We start from the raw sequence: 23,197 nt of genomic DNA on the forward strand, positions 1-23,197 counted from the left end.
CGTATTCAAAGTTGTATTCTTTTTCTGAGTTATGTTATAAACCTGTATTTAAAAAAATACCAGTTAGTTATAGACAGCAACATCTTTTTTAATTTGCCAAATTTAAAGTACTTTAAATATTTTAAAGTCAAACCAACCGTACCGCAAGATTTCCACTTCCCGAGCCTAATTCCGGCGCAAACATAATTTTATTTAATTAACTTTATGCCAGAAATATGAACTCTTAACTCGACGTCATCGCGGTAACGAGCAATATTTAGAGTTGCGTTAATTAAATCAAACTTTAGCCATAACCTCTTAATGATACCGACATCAGCTTTAAGTTAGATAAAGGACTATAAAAGAACACATCGCAAGAAAGTTGTTTATGCGTAAATTCAAATGTAATTCTCTAAACAGTCAAAGAGTCAGGTCGACTTTTACCTTCTCTATTATCTCAGCAAACTTTCAGACGACAGGCGTTGAGTAAAAGAATTTTATGTTCTCTTCCCAGTCTACATAAAAGATTTGCTCGAAGAGGGGCTGGACAGGCAAAGGAAATATTTTCTTCATATCCCGTCCCCACGTTGATAAAAACAAATCTTATTAAATGGCATACTCTGGCCGAATTTATCAGAATACCATCTTACTATTATTACGAACGCGACTTTATGAATGTATGGATGGATGAATGTTTATCAGAAATGGAAATCAGAGTGGATCTAGATGAAATATGGCATAGCTAAGATGATTTAAGGTTTTTCAATTCCGCGCGGAGATAGTCGCGGGCGATAGCTAGTTATAACATTAAAGTAAATTTGTTTTTACACAAATTAAAGGCAAGTAAATTAAAATATATTTCTATTTCAAAGAGTCCCGAAACGGACCGCTTAACTAGTATCCATCGGAATTTTGAGTGTTTTGGGTTGTTAACATGTGGGACCGCAATTAAGTTTATACGATGTCCTTCCTTTGAACATGAACGGAACGGAATAGAGTAATGGCGATTCATAAATAATACCCCACTAACTTGTGGTCATGAAGTTCATGAAAATTAAAATCATTTTGAAATAAATTCAATGTTTTCAATTATTATTATATCTTTAATAGTAGAATTTAATAGAAATGAGACACATTATTTATAAATTTCACTAGCTGAAAATAGAAAATAGAATTTTCTTTGCATTTATTTGGAATAATTTAGTGTATTAATTAATAATACAAATATATGTCTATTTTTAATAAGTCTGTGTTCAAAGCTTTATAAAGATAAAATTGTTTAGATAGGTCTATTATAATTTCTCATTTGTTTTCAGTTTGACTAAACGTCACGCTGTATAAACTGGAAAAATTTCCTAATTACGTGTATCTTTTGGCCCAACTTAACAAATATCCAGGTTTGAAGTATAGTGTATACAGTTCAATTAATCAAAAGTTTCAATTTTATTTATTTATTCTTTGCGAGTCAATTATAAGTAGATAGAAGGGTTCCAACTAAAATAAAAAAACGGAATTAAAATATCATGTCATTTAATTTCACTTAAAAGTTTTTGAATATCAGAATTTAAATTAATAATGTTATATACTTAAGGGTGTACTAATGATTCTATACATTTAACAAACAAAATGAAACCCCCAGAGTTATTCATTTCTACATTAATTTCAGCCGTCCATTTAATTCCTTCGATAGTTTTAAATAAAAGTTTATAAATAATTTTAGTTTAGTCCTTACATTAAATATTACAGCATACACACGAATTGGTTTTAACAATTTTAAATATTACATTATCCAATCATCATTCATATCAACTTAATAATCAAACGATTCAGTCATTTCCTTATCTGTTTAATAATTGTATTTAAGTGTTAACAAACATTCCATATTACCTACAACATCTCTCGTATCCAAAGACAATCAAAATTAGCTTAAATTCCTAATATTTTCACACATCAACTCAATAGTATAAATGCAAAAGTCTTTGATTATTATAATATTAAAAACATCTAATTACATTAGGACACCTTCTTCTTGTTCATTCTCTTCTTTAACCATGTACACTGATCTACGAAATACTCCATCACACTTTGAGCTCGATACATGTTGCAACATCTCCGGTAGCGTCTCATTGTCTGAATTTGTCAACGTCTCATCCGTCAAATTCATACTATCGTCCCGTCAAGATCTTTGTAAGAACTCAGGTGCTAATGTCTTCTGTGACGTCACTTTCAACATCTTCTCATGATGTCTCAGACGATGAACGATCTCATCATGAAGAACATTAAAGCACATTGCTGTCAGAGCCAGACCGGTCATTATATAAATGGAACAAAACCACACCGTGCCGCTAGATGCTCCATTCTTCTGTGTTACTCCTGGTGCCAAATGACCGAAACCAATGGTACTGAGACTCATAAAGCAGAAATATACACCATCGATAGGACTCCATCCTTCCAGTTGGTAGAGAACCAATGCGCCGAAGAATATATAAGTAAATATTGCTGCCAAGCACAGTGAAATCGGAGCAAGAATTGAGAGTCCACGGAGAGAAACTCTTGAGTCGGTATCGGTACAACTCATAGAGTCACAGTCTCTGAGAAAACTTAATCCTTGTGTCTTATCCTTGACAGAATTCGTGCTTAAACTGTTCGCTTGGGAAGCTGAAATTATTGTGCCTGACGGCGATCGTACGTAATACGGTTCTTGTAAGTGTAGAGTTTGAGTTCTATAATCTTCTTGTCTTCTAACCTTACCTTTCTGTTCTTTGGTAGCCATCGTATGTTCATCGAGACAACAGTATCCACATTTTGTGCAAAGACAGCAACATAGTGCTCTGCTAAAAACACTCCTTGCAAGTCTTGAAAGAAGGGCACCGACGACAGATAAATACAAAAGCGTTAATGGTATACCTATTACTGCATATCCAATTGTAACTGCTTTACCCAAAGCTGTTCTCGGTGCTACACTGCCGTAACCTGAAACAAATTCACACATACAAAAAACACAATAATTTTTAATGAAAATGAAAACAAAGATAGATAAGACCACTATAGTGCAAAAAGTATGCGGAAAATGTAATTTATATTTCCTCAAAGGCCTTTAAATTTACGAAAATGGGACTACCATAGGAGTAAAAGTAAAATATTTTATGTAATTTAAAATTTGCTACAATGATAGAAATAAATAGAATCTTTACCAATCGTAGTAAGCACTGTCAGGGAATACAAAAATGCTTTTGCAAAATTCCATTCATAGTCGTCGGTAATTAAAGCGGGCGCTGACTCCAGAGCTCTGACTCCTCCGTATTGCTCGGTGACGTCAGCAGCGACCCTCGCAACAAGCTTTTCTTGAAACCTTGCTATCTCTTGAGCGGCCAACCTTGTCCAATTTTCTTTATACAAAATATTCAATGACACCGTTATTTCCCATATACTTTCAACTGTCTGTGATCTTAGTTCAGCACTCGCTTGTGCAATACTACTGTTAACTTTTGACAGAGGTATTGTCTTTTGATTCTCATTGCCATGATATGAAGTAGCGGCTAGTGTCTTTTGATGAACTTTAGCAGCACTGCCTTCGATTGCGAGAAAAATGAATGCTCCTAATAAAGTATAAATTAAAAGTAAAGCAAAGATTCCTAAATTGGTAAGACATCCTGTGATTAAACTTTTCTTTTTACTCTTTTTAGTCTTGAGGCAAAAACAGCAAGTAACCAATTCATCGTAATTCTCTGCTTTGCAGTTTTTCTTGTATTTTCCATTAGCGTTGTTCTTTTTCTTAACAGATTTATCCATATTTGATTCTATCCTCGAATTTGGCACATATATTCCATTTAAATAATGTTAATTCATGTCATTCATTCATCTGAAACAAATATAAATATTATAACATCGAATCTCTTTAACTCATATAAAACTAGCTTCACATTTCGATGTAGTTAAACTTAAATTAAAAACATTTCCAACATTCCGAGAATTATTTCATAAAATCACCGAAGCATTTGACGCGTTAAGAGTGTAAATGGTTGAAATTAAAAGTCGTAAAATCTGTTAAACACGTCACACTTATGTCCAATGCAGCCTTTATTTTAATTACTCAACTATTAGTAGAATTATAGGTTCAGAAAACTTAATGAGCAGTTTATATTATTCCAGTCGAGCTATCGAATCCAGCTCTAGACTACAACTGGAAAAAAGTAAACTCAATTGCACTGTGTAGGTATACATTTTATAAGTTAACATTATAGTGCTGGATTCGTTCGCTAGTTGAAATAACGTAAACTAGGCCTTAAAATATAATTATAATAAAATCAATATAATAACGTTTTGGGTTAGCTCTCCAAATTAAAGATGAAAAAATTGACGACATATTAAATCGACGGCGCTTTCCCAAGAATAAAGAAGATTGTTTGAAGCCTAATAAAGAAGCGGTATAAAATAACAATCTACATAATATTCAAGTGAAATTTATAATCAATTTCAGATTTTATGGGCACGGATCTCGGTTGGAACCCATCGGGGCGCGCGAGGTGTAATGAAATAAGTCGTTTAAATTGAAATAGAGATTTCAATGCTGGAACATTAGGCGCGGAGGAGGCTAAAACGCGGTAATATTGAATTATATCTCTGATTTATGCAAAATCTTTATCAGTGGCGACACCTGGAATTGGATTTTGGTATCACATTACTCGAAGTGAAATAAAAGGGATGCGATTATTTTTTATTCCATTTCAACGGTTCTTATTATCGATTATATTAATATTTATAATATTAAACTTTAAAGTTTAAAATCCCTTGCGCGGCTACGTGAGTGGGTTAAGGCCAGGATGATAATAATCTTAATATCGATAATATGAAAAACTATATGTCTAGACAAAGTTTATTATTACTTAAAAGATTTTATTAATTGTACTATCTTTAATTAATACTATTTTATAAGAATAAGTTGCTTATATTTCTTAGATATATGCTTTATAATTTATTTTCCCAGCTGCGAGTTAACCAAGTAACTTAATATATAGATTCATTAATTCTTAAGCCTTAGAGACTTGGAACTTGTAAAAAGCGCTCAAGGATACTAAACTTCACACCATATAAGACATTATGAAGTTCTCTTTAAGTAATTATAGACTACCTTATGTTGGAAAATCACATTGTATCTCACGTTTCAGCACTTAACTACAAGTTCACATTGTGTAGGTCGACCAACTTCATAACAATACAGACACGGACCTTTTGAAATGGTTGAATATAAATGTGGATACTGCACTCGTAATAAACTGACGTCTGACATTCAGATATGTTCCTATAGTGTTTTGTAATTATATTTCCAATTTATTATGTTACTTGTAATATTATAAAGGAGATATGTTTAGATAGATGGATGTTTGTTTGAAGGTATCTCCAGATCTATGGAGTAGCGGAATAAATATTCTGAAAGTTAATCTATGTTCAGTGCGAGAAACGACGCGACCGCGAAGAAAGCCACTGGCCTTGAAGCTGGACCTCCGACGGGTCCAAATCTAGTTGTTGCCGCCACCGGAAAATTACACGTGATTGTTAGCCGTATATAATTTAGTTTATAATAATTTCTCACCAAAAGTTTGAACAATTTAATATCTCTACCGTTAACATAGTATAAAAAACAGTTCACACTTTATTGCTCCAAGCGTAGTTTATTTGTTGGACTATATTTTCAAACGTAAAAAAATGAAACAGCAGACATCTTGAAGTGACTACTAATAATAACGGGATAGTTACATTGCTGTTTATTTTACAGGAACTGCAAAGTATTTCCAACTTCAGCAACATCTAAAACCCAAAACGTACGGAGTAATAAATTGATCGAGTTACTGTAACAAACTATGAACACATTTTACGAGCAGATTTATCACTCGAAATACCACACAAACGATACGAAATTTGAATGTCCACTTTTATCGTTTCGCAGTTAAACAGTGTATTCTATTTTATTTCCGTAGATATCCGATGTCGTAAACGATCCGTGGTGAATAGTGTTACAGATCGTATTATCGGGGGTTCATTTTACGGGTCTAATGAAGCGTTATTGGCTTAATTCATACCCACCAATTGGCTGTAAACTGAAATTTATTTCGGACCCGTGAAGACATTTATTGTAATCGATACGATTTATTTTATTCAGTATCCAATCGATGTACAAAAGTGATTTGATAGTTTATAACTTAAATTGTTTATTGTGTTAATACAAAAACTGGTTAGAATTTTATCGTCACAATTATTTAAATTTAGATTTCTCATACTAAATTTATACTAAAGGTATATTTGTTCACTAAGTTCATTCATCATCAGCTATCACTATACGTCCCCACTGAGGGGCTCGGAGCCTACCCTAAGTTAAGGGTGACTAGGCCATAATTAACCACGCTGGCCCAGTGCGGGTTGGTTGACATCACACATATCATTGAATATCTTCTCAGATATGTGCAGGTTGCATCACGATGTTTTCCTTGACCGTAAGAACGTCGGATATATGTACATATGTAAATCGTAAAACACATTGGTACATGGTGGGATTCGAACCCAGGACCTGCAGATTGCAAGTCAAGTGCTTGACTCCTGAGCCACCGACACTTTATGTTCACTAAGTGTGATAGTCAATTTACGAAAAGTACACACCGAATTTTATCATGAAAAAGAGGACTACTCCAATTTTCTCTTGAAATTTTCCACGAAAATTTTTACTGTTACATCGCAAATAGGCTTAAAATAAAAATACCATTGAACAAAACGAAAAAGGGGACAGTATAATTGCGTCTTTCGTGATATACTTTGGCGAAAAGCAACCCCTTTTTCACGCCAATTTAAAAAAGGGTATAAAATGCTGAAGTGTTTAGCGGATGAGCCTTTTTCTCTGGTTATCCTTTATCCGGATATAGTCGTTGGGTATCTTATCTAAGAATTAAATTATTTTATTTCTTATACTTTATACGGGACAGAGAATTAATGATGTTGCTTTTTTATTTTTCTTTTATCCTCCTTTCACAATTCTACTTAAATTGTACTTAATCTCTTGCATACTGCATTCCATTCAAATTCTTCGCCATAGACAAACTAAAATTTATGCTTAAGCTTAAACTTTGCAAAACTATAAAACATTAATTAGCCATTATATTACAGTATCGGTTTATATTATCTCAGAATTTTACAATATAACTAAAAAAAAACAAATATCGTAATATCCGTCCTGTATGAATTTCTTCGTCATCTCTCATCATCTTTATCCCACTGACGTGAGATCGTACAGACCAACAGCTCTGTACTACATTGCGTTTTCCTGCTCATCTAGCCTGTCTGTTAATTATGTGTCCACAACTAAACAGATATACAAATAAAATCATACTAATAATATAAATGCTATTATTTAGATGGATGTTTGTGTGAAGGTATCTTCAAAACGGCTGGGCTGATTTCGGTGAAATTTGGCATACAAACAAGAACATAGTCTGGAAGAACACGTAGTCTAGTAATTATTTTTTTAATTTCGCAAGGCCGGATTCACGAGCGACAGCTAGTTTATAAATGAAATTTAATAATAAATTGTAAACTCGTATACGTCTTAATAATAACAGTAAGAAAATTCTTCATACGTATGTAAAATAACCAATGAAGTGCCAAAAATCTCATAAACGCGCTTCACCCTGCGAGACCGTTATCATTTTTATCGTTTTATTTATTACCTATTTTCATAAACTGATAAACATTTTTATAAAAATGTTCACAAAGAGACGGACTGTTTTAAATTTTAATAGAATTTTATACAGAGAATTTGAGATTGATTATTTCCTTTTACTATCATTTTGAAGTCAAAAATATTAGTATTAAAATAAAATTATAAAATAAAATGTCACATGAAATAAATTTCATTACATTATTTTAGAATCGCCATCAATTAATATCCGAAATAACGTTACACGTACGAGAACATAATATTCTCAAAGTTATCAGTTTCTCCTATCCTATATCTATACATTATATGTTTAATTAAAATTATACCAGTAATATATTATAAAGACATTGTATAAATTCATAATATCATACACAGTTATTGTTGATTATTAAAAGATTAATCAAAATATTTTAATAATTAATAAACGTACCTTAATTTAATCCTTCATTTTACTCTTCTGTTAAATCTTTATCTTTACGGACATACTTTCTATTCATCCTTGCCTTGTTTGCAGAATTAATGTTCCGAGATTCGTATTCGTCTTCCTTCACTGTTTATTTATGGTAAATAATTAGGTAAAACTGATGATTTATACCAAGAAAATCGCTATCACCCATTTTCACTTTTTGTAACAAATCTGTCAACATATGTCTTTTGTTTTATAGTAGGTTTTAAGATGTTTGAATTAGTTCAGTCATGATTAAAAACAAACCAATGTAGTATATTTAATTATAAACTTGAATTATATATTATTTTAGTAACTTTGATAACAAATTTAGTCAATACCAGAGACTGGGAGCCGGTCAAATTCCGCCATCTTGACTGAAGTTCTGCGCATGCGTGGTCCCAACCCTCAGAGACATGCGCTTTGAATAAATATTAGAGACAAGACAATAAAAACATTTCCACGTATGTTCTATATTATATTATCATAGCATTTTTGTTTGATATCTTGTTATCTAAAGTTTACAATTATTATTCGTAATTAGAAGCATTACGTAAAACTTACTTAATACATTTTATGAGTTCACAACAGTCTGGAGCGTTAATAAGAGTTGAAATACGTTCTTGTATTCGAGCAATTTTTATTGACAACACGCAGTGGGCGGCGGTAACGTGTATGGCTCGATCAACGCCAACCACTTGATTATGTGAAAAATCTTGTTGACTGTTACATACATACATATTCTATATATGCGATAAAATGTTTCTGCCAGTCAATACAAAAATAGGTTCACAATCGACTACCCAAATTTATTTGATGGGCAAACTCTTGGATGTGTTTTCGTATTCTTGCTTAGTAATACAAAGCATTATTTTTCTATAACAAAGAAGGTGTACCGTAAAATTTAATTTTCAATTGAAATATAATATGATGTGAAAATATTAGAACTTTGGATTTGTACTTTAATGAAAATTATTATGCGAATGTTTAGATGGACGAATGGATGGATGTTTGTTTGAAGGTATCTCCAAAACGACTCCTTGGATCTTGATGAATTTTGGCATAGATTTAGAACATAGTGTGGAAAAACACATAGGCTACTAATCAGGTCCTTTTCTAATTCCGCGGAGACGGAGTCGCGGACGACAGCTAGTAAATTATAATTAAAGATTTTTTTTTATCATCTTCATATATTATGAGTTTTCATAACCGACTGAATTGAACACTTTCAGGTATTTATATATAATAAGCTATTTCAAAACAAACTTTGCACTGCAAACTGTTTATCCGCGGGTTCCTAAGCTAACAAATTTTTGTTTGATAACTTTTAAGAAATCAAAACACCATTTCAATTGCCCTCAGGGAAATGCCAAGTCAAATATTTGAATAATTTCAGTTACTTAGCTCCGAGTTTTAATGTTGTGCGCCATTTGAAAGGTGACTTTATTATGAAGCATGACGTGCCAACGATTTAACCACCATATTTTGGTTACTTGATAGTAAATAAATATACTTAACTTTTTTGGTTAGTTTTTTTCAGAAAGTACAATACAATTTTTGCTTCTTTTTTAAAAAATTCGATGTAGACAAAGTTTGTATAAATAAGTTGTAAAAATTTTACTTTCCTATATATATTTCTACGATAAATAAGCCGAATTCACTACAGTCCCACCTGAATCGTTAGAAATAAATAACATGAAACTTTCCCATCAGAAATTCTTAGAAAATATTACTTAATCCCCTTGAAATTTATACTTGGAATTTACTATTTATTAAGTTAAAACTAACAGCAAACACGATGATTTAGTGTTGATAGTGAATTTATATTTTATTTATTTTTGAATCGACATCACAGGGGACCGAAGAGCTGGCAGCTACCTCGGTCAAAGAATTAGTTAAAATGTCCAAAGGGGGAACGCTGCCAGTATCTTCGGGACCTTGCCTAAAGGGACTCCTTTTAATAATATATTTTATTAAATTGTTCGTTTTTTAATATTTTATTTTATATCATAGATTTAAGACTATTCATTAGATTATTTATATTTCCACATTTCTATGTTTTAATTAATGTCATGAATCCGATTCGAGAAGTGGATTCTCCTTAAATAAAGTCTAAACATTTACAATCAGATATATATCACACATATAACTAATAACAGAAATTAGAATCGAGCTCCGTGTAATTAACAAGCCGCAATCTGCGGTCACAAGTTCGTCAGACATCGTGACTGCGATTTATGTGACCCGATGTACTTCAACTGTTTCTGCAAATAAAAACATTAAATACTATTCGTTCCCGACTACACAGCTATATGTCGAAAATTCGGTTGTATCTTCCAATTATAGCCAAAACTCATTTATGTTTTGTGATCAATTCTTTAAAATAATCATTCTTAAGGTTCCGATTTTGATATTTTTAGTTCCACAACTATTCGTGTAAAAAGGCTTTTATCGAAACTTTTTCATTAAGAACAGTCATCTGTCACAGTTAAACTAACCGTTGCTTTCCGAGACGAAAATCTTTCAATAAATATCCTTATACCTGTCATTACCTTAGACAAAATAGACTAAACAATATGTTTTAAGCGGAGAAGGTTTTGGTTTCCATAAACCCACTGTAAATCAAGTTTTTCTTTTTTGTAATCTTATGTTTTTATATTCTTGATCGCGCGATATCTTTATATATATAATTCTTCTGTGCGTGTGTATGTCACTGAACCTCTCTCAAACGACTGGACCGATTTTGATGAAATTTTTTGTGTGTGTTCAAGGGGATCTGGGAATGGTTTAGATTCACAATTTTCATCAAATATTAACTTCATATTAATTTATTCAAATTAAAGACGTGTAGACATGTCGTCTGTCGGGTCCGCTAGTATTTATGTAAAATGCTTCTATTCCTGGAGACCTATTAAATGCTATGTATTTATTTATTATTATTAAATATGATCTTCAAAAAAGGAACGATGGTCTGCCGAGAAAAAAATACACAAATAAATGTCACGCTGTATCTATACGTATGTAATAAAACATTCAACGAAATTAGTTCCAGTTAGTTGGTAGGCACGTGCGACCGCAATGTAGACGTGGCTTACTTAAACATTAACGTTAGTGTTTTAAAATTACTTAGGTACTCTAAATCTCTAATAACTAAGTACACGGCAATAAATATTTAAGTTTTAAAATGAAAAAGTTATAATTGATTCTAGAAATGCCTTTGAGAAATAACAACAAAGAAAAATTGCATTTTATATTCGCAGTAAATTTTGATTACGCAAAAGAATAAGAATACATTTCAAGATTTAGAAACGAAGAAATAGTTGTCTATTTCAAAGTCGTTGACGTCAGTATTTACCGTCTGCATCGAGTTGACAGGAACGTTGGTGATACAGAAAATTGTTAAAAGCTGCTTTTGTTTTAAGTTAAAAGTATTTTTATATTATATTTTACTATAAAAGTCAATCACTATTAAAGATTTTGTTTTTATTTGACATAAAAACCACACTTTATAGATGAATGCGTAATAAAACATCACTATAACATCATCAAAAACTTTATAGGCTGTTGCGAAAATGATTTCTGTAGTTGAGTTATTCGCATAACTGAATAATGTTGCTTACTGCCTTAGTGGTATAAATTAGTCTTTGACAAGCTGGCATAAGTTAGTCTTTGACAAGCTGGCATGAGTTAGTCTTTGACAACCTGGCATGAGTTAGTCTTTGACAACATGACAGATCTTTATGTTTATAAAAGTTCCCGCGTACGTTAGAGACATTGTGTTTTTCAATGTGTATATAAAGTGTAATAAGTGTGTAATTAAGTGTAGGATTAAATGTGCAGACATAGGATTTAGAGTTGCGTCCAAGAATCTGTTATTCACAATTTGAGTCTACCTACATCTTTTTGAACTGCATTGCCTACGCAAAAGCAAGGTGGGTATTAAAATAATATGTTTTATTTTAGTTTTAAACTATGTTATTTTTTATTTTAACAAATAGTTTACATAAGTTGTATTTACATTTGCTGATATATAATATACGGACAGTAGAAATTCCTAACCGAAGAGAGAGAGAAATTTTAACTATTGCTCCCATAGTAAAACAGTTCAAAGCATAGTTTTCCTTGTTATTTTGCGAAGCTAGCTAAAAGGCAGCTTAGATGCCTGTGGTAACGTTTTTGCTGAAATAAGAGAACACTAGTTAAGTTTAAAATTTAATATAAGTAATTGTTTTCGTAATATAAAATGTTATTATTCTAATGAACTGTTATAAAAGTCTAGCCTTTATTACAGTAAATATTTCTCAGGTACACATATGAATTTATGTAATGAATTATAATACGCCATTTTGAATTTGTTCTAATTAATGGAATAAGCACGAATCTGTCTTCAAATTAGCACAAATAATTTACATACAACTCGAAATACTAAATCGGTCATAATTAAAATTTTAATTTATACACGTTTTGTTTGATAAAATACAAGCTTATGGTAGTGTGTTTATAATTATCTTGTCTCAATTATGTCTGCGATAATTAAATATTCTTGTACTACATCAAATTTAATTTAAATCTGTTTTTAAAATGTTTCCTATTATCTGAAAAGATATATAACCTCTTTAAAAAAACTTTGCTTAAGATGTGAACCAATTTAATGTGTATGTAGATTTAATTTTGTTATTAACATTTTGAAGCACGAAAATTTAAAGCAATTAGTTAAATTTTTTTCAATGTTTAATATTTTCTTTGTAAAATTTATTCATATTAATATTGGAACATATTCTCGGCATCTGTATTACATGTTCTTGTACGCTAATACGTCACATCACTCAAATATTTCGTAGTCAGTTAGGACCGCGAATTGGTTTCGATGCTTCACACGTACATCCGAAAATATCATAACATGAAACTAATAAGTAACAGTAATTAACGCAGGCGTATCGTGTAATTAGTAACCAGGTGTATAACCACATAAAGTTCGTCACGTTACGTGACATGGATTTAATTATAAATTCTGATATAAGCTAAAATTTTTAATAATAAACATACCTTACATTTTATAACGAGCAATTCTACTATCTGAAATAATTGCTCGCTTAATTATCGAATATTATTACGACAAGCAATTTTTCTATATAAAATAATTAGTCGTTTAACTCACTCACTAGACTTAACTAAATGAAACTTAACTAATCCGAGTTATGGTTAATCTGCTCAATAAAATAACCCTCAGTAATAGGTCCAGGAACACAGTTTCCCGGGGAATCTTTACGATATCGGATATCTATTGAAATAAAACCGAATGCGGTACATAACGAGTGAAAGGTAATAAAATAGACATTCAAAGTTGTAAACGTTGCTTGTAAAATTTTAAACGCACTTTATCTAGTTTCTTCGTATGTTGCTAATAACTATGGTAGTTTTTGCCTGACTTACGACTAATAGGAAGGTAATAATTTTCTTTACTATGTATTTATGTATGTCTTGGTTAGCGGCATTCTAAAAAAACACATATATTAACTTATTTTTTTCTTAGAAAAACATACAAATGAAAGAATATATTATGTATGGTTTTATATGAGAAATTAAATATTTATAGGTGTTGTATTATGTACTAAAAATCTTTTTGTATAGGTCACCCGTGACTTGGGGTAGGTTCCGAGCCCCTCAGTGGGGTCGTATAGTAAGCTGGTGATGATAGGTATTTTACAGTGGAATAAGAAGTACAAGTATACATCTATGTATGTTTAAAACGCGAAAAAGATGTGCGACATTTGCGCTACATTAATATCCCTACTCTACCCATTCCTCTAAGTTATGACTTGGTTAATTTACTAATGTTACTTCTTACTAATATTATAAATGCGAATGTTTGGATAAATGGTTGTTTGTTTGAAGATATCTCCGGAACGGCACAACGGATCTCGATGATATTTGGCACAGATGTAGAACATAGTTTAGAAGAAAACATATGTTACTTATTAAGTTTTTTTTAATCACTTACGGACGAAGTCGCGGGCAACAGCTATTGTAATATAGCTCTTCAAGTATGCGAGTAGTGTACTCATAGATTTGTCGATATGTGTGATCTATAAGGGTAAATTATTCCAGGTTTGACCCGATACGATTGGTACGGTACGTGCTTCAAACATCTATCACACGTCGTTTGCATTGCTATCAGCTCTCACCTATCCCAAGATAAATTGACTACTGGAGTCCTTGCATTACAATTTAAAATGATATCTTTCTTTGATATCTTATGCTTAATGAAGGCGCTATTCTGGATTTAGTAGTTATTAAAATGGTTTAATAAACTTAGTAGCCTGTGTGTTCTTCCAGACTACGTTTTAGGTCTTTGCCTTACAGCGCGATCCAAGGAGCCGTTCTAGAGATACCTTCTAACAAACATCAATCCAAATATTCACATTTATAATATTAGTGTGATTTATAGCCGCTATCCGCAATAAAAATCTTGTCATGGTCAACAAAGCAGTCTTATAGTGTAGTTCTCACACTAAATCTACACTAAAAGAGGAGCTTAGTTTAAGAACTAACGACCCTGAGTGCGACTGTTAGTTTTTGATTCAACCAAAATTATGATTTCGTCATTTTATTTGTCTGCCCAGGGTTGAACATATGAGATAGTTATGATTGGCTTTTAAATAAGTCTTAATATTTATATATGTATGCACAAAGGGTCTGCCACAAGAGAATCTCCGAGTTAATTGGTTTTTGGTTGTAAGATTAGTTGCAAACTGTGGTGAATTAATTGCTAGCATCCGTTAGAGTCATTTAACATTGTACAACTTTGTCCCAAATGACTTCGTACCCACAATGCAATGTTCATATTCTTGCTACACATAAGATCGTAATTGAATTTTTTTTCAAATATTCTTAGAAGAGAAATCATTCAAAGTAGACGTTACATTTTATAATTTATATAAATTCCTACTGATCGTCTAATTTTAGATTCCAATATATAACTTTACGTATTTTTATACACAGATTTAGTGCGATAAAACGCTAAGGAATTGTTTAAGTAACCAAGAGACTACGAGTATGGCAGTCGAATTGTGCGAATTATCGTGAGTTTCTAAGATTAAATTTCCCGCTAAATCATATTGTTTTATCTAAAATAATGACAGGGTTGACGATATTTATTATAAAGAGTTTTTTGTCTCAGAAACTAACGGTAAATAAAACTTTTTGGTAGTGACATGCGGGCATTTAAGGTCGTATAACTTTGTTACGAAACCAAATAATTTTAAGCGTTCAGTTTATCTCTTCATTAGGATAACAAATAGTTTTTCTTTGCATACTAAACACATTCAAACACTTATTTATTTATTTACGGTTGTGTCTTAAAAGGAATCAAAAAAATATATATTTTATCACAAGATACTAAATATAAGAATAGAAAAATTTCTTTAACTAGGTAAGCATAAGGCCAGTGTGTAATATAAATATCTGTTATAAAAACATTGTATATTCGCTTTGAAAGTATAACTTTTACTGCAGCTTGATTTTATTTTTTAATTAAAAGAGGAGAAACCGAGTTAAGGCATTAAATTTTGTGAGGACGAAACGGCGAGCGCTTGTTTACTTAAAATCAATGCTATGGAATTGTGATGCATTGTTTAAAATGCAAAGTTTAATTTTCTTAATGAGAAAATAAGGAAGAGAAGGAAAGCGTTTTAGAAAATTGAGAAAGTAACAAATTTTATTTTTGTACTTTTTTGATTTGATTAAATTAAGATTTTTTGAATCCCGCACGGACGGTGTCGGGGGCAACAGCTAGTTATATCCTGTTATCTTTGTTATGTTACCATTTAAAAGATATACATTGAAAAATTTGAATGTAAAGAAGAGAACATTTTTAGATTAACATCTGTAGATTTACAAGAAATGAATGTAAAATATTCTAAAGTGATGAAACTAAAATAAATCTGGCATAAAAATATAACGACGACTTTAATACTCTTTTGTTCGTCGCCCGAAAAATATAAAAATACATTTTAAAATAACGAAGGGAGCTTGTTCTTTAAAGAATTTTCAGTATCAGCAGCCATCTCGTTATCTCAAACTAGACAGTAAATACTGACGTCGACTACGAGACAGCATGGTAGCATTTCTGCATTTCTACTTCGTAAAAAGTATATGCATTTCTTTAAGCAATAATGAACTTTAAAATAAAAAAAGACTAACAAAATCGTTACAACTTTCTAAGTAATTTGGATCTTTCTAATAGATTAGTTCGATCACAATTTAAAATTAAAAAGTAAATTATTTTATTAACGATTAAACATTCACGCATTCGTCCCGTGTCAGCACGAACTAGTGACCGTGAGTATTTATCTAATTTCATAAAAAAAAAATAAGTTCTTTATCAATACATATTAATAAATCTGCAGTGGCTATTTATAATATCGAAAAATTACATGTTTTGTATACACGATGGATTTGCGTTGCTGATAAGGGGACCAATTTTGGAAAATTTCTGCCAAAAATTAGTCTCCAATCAAGATATCTCAAAAATCATTACTCTCATAAACGGGTAGACCGATTTTAACCAGACTTGGATTGGAAGGTAGCTGATATATGCATGAGTAACTTAAGGCATTTTTTTTTTTTAATTTCGTGCTGATGAAGTTTGCGACAACCAGTATCAAATATTTTTAATTTATGTATATACCTTGCATCTTGTATGTTCATAATGCGTTAGCGTGGAATAAACTTGAGACACAAAAAGTTCCAACTACCGGAAAAGTAGTTCAAATGTGTTCTATTTTACCATGAATTTAAAATGAAAATAATTATTTAAAAATAATTTAGACAGTAGGACAACCATCAGAGTTATGAAGTAACAAGATTAAAACATGCAGACGAATTCAGAACCTCCTCCTTTTTGATGTCGGTTAAAAATCAATCTCACTAATGTAGAAAATAACTTTAATAATGACAATTCAGTTTTAAATTCAATTTTAAAAGCAATCTGAAAATGAATGGAATATTTTCAATGTTGCAAATTAAAGAATGTAAACTGAAAAGTTTGAATGAATAATTACATTACTTTAATAAAATAGTATTCGACCGCTTGAGGCAAAGTCAAATTTAAATGGAAAAGTTCAGTAACATTTTAATGCAGCGACTACATTTGTAATCTTCTTCTATATTAATATAACTTAAGTTTAATTTCAATTTAAAATATGTTAATGAAAAAATTAATTGATACATTTATTACTTAATAAAGGATTAAAAATGTTGACGAAATTCGTCTTATTTTTTTTAAAATTACGTAGTTAAATGCTTTATATAAAATTCTCACGTCATAATGTTACTTACAAAACTCCTTCAAAACGGCTTGACCGATTTTTATGAAGTTTTATATGCATATTAAGTAGATCTGAGAATCGGTTACTATTTTTTTTAATCCCGCGCGGACAGAGTCGTTGGAGCTAGTATACCTCTAATTTGAAAACAGAATATATGACAAACGAATACTTTAACTACAAGTTTTGATTACAGTGAAAATGTATCATTATACTTCAATCCCTTACATACTCTTTGCATAAACAAATACTTCAATATGTGTCAAAGAAGAATAAAATTTGTTTCTGTTAATTCTCCGAATAAATAAAATACGGTTAAAGAATTTCTTTAAAGTGTAATAAATGAAATTGCAAGTTTTAAAACAATTTAATTTTCAACTCGGAGACGGTAATATTTTGCGACAGGTGATGTCCAACAAATTCCACGGCGAAACTTTCTAAGTCGTCGAAAACTTAGATCGTAATTGAATTAAGAAAGGACGTTGAATTTTTTTTAATTTGTCTAATGTTTTAAAAGAACGAATAAAAAGTACAGTTTTACTTATTTTATTGTTCGACAGTAAAATATTTAAACAGTAAAAATATAATAAAATAAAATAAAAATCCTTTATTGACCAAAAAAAACATTTTCACAAAAAATTTGTGGGCTCTGTCTCCTGAACTAGTAAATACTGTGTTTCAGGAGACATCACCTTCTCTTATCTATTGCCTAAAGTTTATATAGATTCTTAACATATATGTAATTAAATATATAATAGATTATTATTATTTAGATACAAATATAAATACTAGATATATAGTGTGTGTTTGTGCATGTGCGCTTGTGTGCTTAGGTAATACATACCTAGTTTTGTTTGTGATTTTTACTACTTTTCTCCGAATTATTATTTATATTGTTTATGTTATGTATTTATTCTGTCATGTTTATTGTCATGTTATTTTTAAAAGTTTCTCAGTACAATCGTAGTCAAGTGCCAAAAGCCATTGTGTTATATATTTCTTAAATATAAAGTTATTAAATGCTAATAGGTTGGTACCACTCTGCACAAGTATTTGGTTGTAAATCCAAGGCGCAAGAAAGTTGTAATGTCTTTGCGCAAAGCTAGTTTTGGCAAGAGGAATAGGGCAGCGAATCTTTCTTTTAGATCACTGAAGTAACAATGTGGTAGTGGTCCGATGATAACTTAGAAGGGATTGGAGTATGAAGAGCTTCCGTACAGAAAGCACTCTAGACTCCTCATACAGTGCAGTAGTATGATATCGGTACGGAAGACGCATGACTACCTTCAGTACTGCTCTCTGTGCCCGTTCCAACTCAATTAATTTGGTTTTCGGTACCACGCACCATACAGTTACACAGTAATAAATGATGCTCTGGCATAGCGCTTTATAGGTAAGTATTAGAGTTCTTTTGTTAGCTACAGCTCTCAGTTGCTCAGCAAACAGTATTTAACTTATAACTAATGATGACAACCCTAACCTTTCCTCTCGTAAAAAACACAGGTGTACTCGCATTTCGCAATAATAACATTTGTGTGTACATTGTTACTTGCATCTACACAAAATTTATATTTTCATTAGTGCTGTTTCACTGGAACTACTAAATGTTACACGTTCTCAGTTACTAAATGCTATCCATTTAATTAAACACTAACTATTCGACACTAACGTAAGTGTCGAACATTTTACTACGAATGCAGGTAAAATAACACGAAGATATTCGGACGTAAGGAATTTCAATTTTATCTCTACTCTAACAATTCCACGAAAGTCGTGGTGCTAGTAAAATTCTTTAACTTCTTGATATTATTAGAAAATACTGTCTTACTGTGAATATTTGTAACCTAGAATTCACATCTGTCGTGGGGGCGTTTCGATCGCCTCCTTCATTACATTACTTGCCATAAGTATGCAAAGAAATTAGTGCTATATTTTTCCGTAGTATGGTTAGGTGTTTTATACGTATATAAGATTAGGCTGTGTTGCCGACAGATAGGGAACCTCTTTACACGTTTTTTATTCATAATTGTATTATTTTTGTATTTGGAACTTTATAAGTTTTTTCTTCCTTTTTCTCTATATTTAAAAGTGTCAGTTGTAAATATATTCTGTAATAGTGCGTACTTTTCTCTTTATTTTCATAATTATATTTTCATTTTGTCTTTTTATTACATAATTCATCCTAACCCAACCGCTCTTTTCATCCTTATATTTTCCATCTTCTTTAAGCTGTAATGTAATAAAGAATAAGCTTGTGACTTCGTCCACGCAAATTTTAAAAAAAATCAGAAACGTATGCGTATGGGCCTGGATCTACTTTTGGATTTCATCAAAATCGTTCAGCCATTCCGAAATTACATAAAGACAAACATCCATACATCTGTCAATACATCCAAACATTCTATATTAAATTATGATGAGATCAGTAAAATTTATAGGTGATTATTATTATTATAAATGTCATCTTAATAAAGGTTATTGCGTGTACAACTTAAAAAATTTTAACAGGACTTTGGCGTTTCATAAGTAGGAAAGTTTGCCCATAAAATGTTCCCCGCTAACAAAGCTAACGGCGTTAAGGAAGATTAATTTTCCTGTTTTGAATAAACTACACAAAGGATCTTAAACTTTTGTATGCAGATTTATTAAGAACTTAATTCAATACTTGATAATTACAGAAAATCATTTTAAAAGATAAGATCTTTATGGTTTTGTTTAAGGATAGATGCATTTATTTAAAAATCCCATTAGTCTCAGTATTGACTCACACCCATGAAGAGTTTTTAGTAAGTAAAATCTCACATAACCCTATATGGATATCTTTAAAGATTTCCCTCGATTAAAAATAAAAGTTTTCCAAATTAAAAATCTGCTTCGGTTTTGTTTGCAGACACAAAAAAATATATCATCTTGAAATATGCATTAAAACATATTCTGTATTACAAAGTCAACTTTAAAATTTATAATACCTTTTTAAAATAAACACTTTCAATTAAGGGTCCGTAACAAACTTCAACGAAAACAGACACCGAATAAAGATTTCAAAACAGCTAATGAAAGGAAACGCGGTCGAGTGCTGGGTAAATATTTATCTAGGGAAAAGCTGGAAATAAGGACGCGCAGGAATCGGGATACGAGCCTTTGGCATTTTTAAACGACGTAGGTGCTGTAATACATGTTCGTAATGTGAGTTTCCATTGTAATACCTGGAAAATTTTTATCATGGCTTTTTTATTTAATAGAATGAGAAAGATAACAAAATTTAAATACACAGCCTAATCATCGGATCCAAAACTAGATAGTGCTATCGAAAATTAGATGTAAGTCATTCCTCTAATATTTAGTTTCATGTCTGCTATGTTAAAAGAGTCATCGAACCATGGGTTTTCGAGTTCAAAATCTCCACTTAAAACATTGTTATCTCTGTGTTGTCAAAGATGATGACAGAGATAAAGCTACATATGTCTTATACAGAGATTTTGGTGTTTGGTGTTTGGTGGTTTAGAAATTCCTACTTTAAATACTATTAAGAAAAATCATCAAATATTTTAAAAAAAATGTATTAATAAACAAATAACATAGAATTGTGAAAAAAGTTATGTCTAGCAATTGAATTGCGAACGGATTTTCAATACAACGATCAACAAAAGGCCAGCCTCCGAAATACCAATTCAATTTCGACTAGTCTACACTAGCGAGTGCGGGGATGAAGTTTAATTAAAAAGTCAAGTCGGGCTCCGTTTAGTTATAACGCAAATGAATTTAACAAGATCGAGAAAACAACGAATAATTAACTGCATAAGTTAACTAAAACTACTTAAACTTAAGTGTAATTTTTTGATCCACAATATGAATTCTATTTTTTCTGAACAATATAGGTTGTAATGTCGAGTAAAATATTCTTAAAATTTTTATCAATATTCGTTATTAATATTGTAATATATTCATATTCCTAAAATTAATATTCATGAACAGTCGCGGCTATCATCCGGCATTCTCCTAACATTTTTTTATGTCATTTGGTGGCAAACGAGCAAGCGGCCACCTGAAATCGCTGAAATAGCGAAGTGACCGTTGCCCATAGACTTACGCAATTGCATAAGCGTTGCCTACCTTTAATCGACCTAGGAGAGGATGCACAGAGAGAAAATATTTTCCCTTTCCATGCATCCTCTCATCCGGAAAGTCCACTTCCACTTCCCATCCTTTCCTTAAAAGATAAAGGGTGGAAAGGGAAAGCGGACTAAATAAGGCCTCCGGGACGCACACACTGTTAAATCGTATCATAGTTTTTATATATATAATAGAAGAAGCAGGCAAACGAGCAATGAATCGCCTAAAAATATTTTTGATCGAATGCCCATAGACGCCAAAGTATAGGCATACAAAAGAATAAAAAAAATACAAAATAATCTAATTAATCTACTTTATTACATTTCATACATAATTTGATTTATATTTATCTACACTGTTTTAATAATAATATTACATGACAAAGTATTTACAGCATCTCTTTAATACAAGAGTCCCAGTGGGATCTCCCAATATGTAAGAGATCATGGTACTACGACAATTTTTCGTATATAAAATTGGATAATGAAATGGAAAGATAAAGTCCTTTGGGATAACAGAAATTGTGATATCATTATCCTTCACTGAGTTAGATATTACTACTAATTACGTAATAATTTGAGATATTAACAAACTTTTATTGTGAAGGTGTATTTTTATTTAATATGAAGACATTTTATATTCGTTTATTTCACCTGAGTTATCCTATCTCGAAGCACGTTTTACTGTTAAAATTGTCATTTATAGATTGCTATAGTCAGTAAAAATTGGAAGAATTCTTATTTCTTTTAACTTAAAAAGCACAACGATTGTGTCATAGACTGACTGCAAATTAAACAAAATACTATCGCTGTAAGCTCTTTTTAAGCTCCTTTAAAATTCCCCATTTTTTGTCTCCCGCTCTATGTAGGCACACTAGAATCGTCCTCGGAATTGATCGATCTAAAGTCATTTCTATCATACTTTTTCTTAATCGATCTATTAAGTAATCTCTTCATCACTTCCTAAGCATGTCCATACTGATGTACCCCCTCTGTATTTGTTAACACATCAGAACAGAACAAACCATTCAATAAATATTTATTAGTATCAATTTAATAAGATCAGTTCATTTTATAAAGTATATAAAAATGATAAAACTGATTTGGTCATAAATGTTTATTAAGTTCAGGCGAGGTGTGGGTCATTTGTATGCAAACTGTGGTCGCTCGTGTCTTCTAACAAATTGAACATATACTCAATTTAGATTTATTGACGTATTGTATTTTTAACAAAATCATTTCGTTATTATTAAATTTTTCGATGAAATAAATTGCATTAAAAATTACAAATCAATTAAGCGTTTAAATATGGACCAAATCCAAGGAAGATTTAAATTTGTCAAGACAAAATAGAGGCCGTGATTCTAACAAACAATAGCAGCTCGGTCCAAGGTAAAATTTCATCTACGCCGTGATTTTAAATGAAATAATTAAATCTTAGCAAATATTTAACAAAACGTCTTTGTCGTAGTAAAATTTCATAATTTTATTTATATTGGCACATGCCGACGTAATAAGATTTCAATTTTCCTGAATAATATTATTAACATGCTTGTTATTAAATATTGTTCCACTATATTTTTAATTTTTCGTTATTAGCATTAAAGTGAGCTATTACTTAATTTCTTAC

General features: G+C 31.2%; 1 protein-coding gene and 1 long non-coding RNA gene across 3 annotated transcripts in view; one reads left to right on the top strand and one right to left on the bottom strand.

Moving 5' to 3' along the window:
• LOC106117611 (uncharacterized) overlaps nucleotides 1-23,197 on the top strand; it is an 89,832-nt gene that overhangs the window by 21,706 nt on the left and 44,929 nt on the right. The gene's annotated exons all lie outside the window — the stretch shown is intronic.
• On the bottom strand, nucleotides 1,527-8,379 carry LOC106117607 (TWiK family of potassium channels protein 7). Its single transcript, XM_013311983.1, has 3 exons — nucleotides 8,115-8,379; nucleotides 3,174-3,841; nucleotides 1,527-2,952 (listed from the first exon to the last, which is right to left on the bottom strand). Exons 2-3 carry the CDS (start codon nucleotides 3,769-3,771, stop codon nucleotides 2,156-2,158), a joined length of 1,395 nt encoding a protein of 464 aa, XP_013167437.1. The 5' UTR covers nucleotides 3,772-3,841; nucleotides 8,115-8,379; the 3' UTR covers nucleotides 1,527-2,155.

Source organism: Papilio xuthus, unplaced genomic scaffold, assembly GCF_000836235.2.
Source record: "Papilio xuthus unplaced genomic scaffold, Pxut_1.1 DF827679.1, whole genome shotgun sequence".
NCBI classification, from domain to species: Eukaryota; Metazoa; Arthropoda; class Insecta; order Lepidoptera; family Papilionidae; genus Papilio; species Papilio xuthus.

Coding starts and splice junctions, on each gene's coding strand:
- LOC106117607 (XM_013311983.1), bottom strand. CDS start 3,771: ATGGATAAATCTGTTAAGAAAAAGAACAACGCTAATGGAAAATACAAG. Junction 2,953..3,173: donor GACAGTGCTTACTACGATTG/GTAAAGATTCTA, acceptor AATTTGTTTCAG/GTTACGGCAGTGTAGCACCG.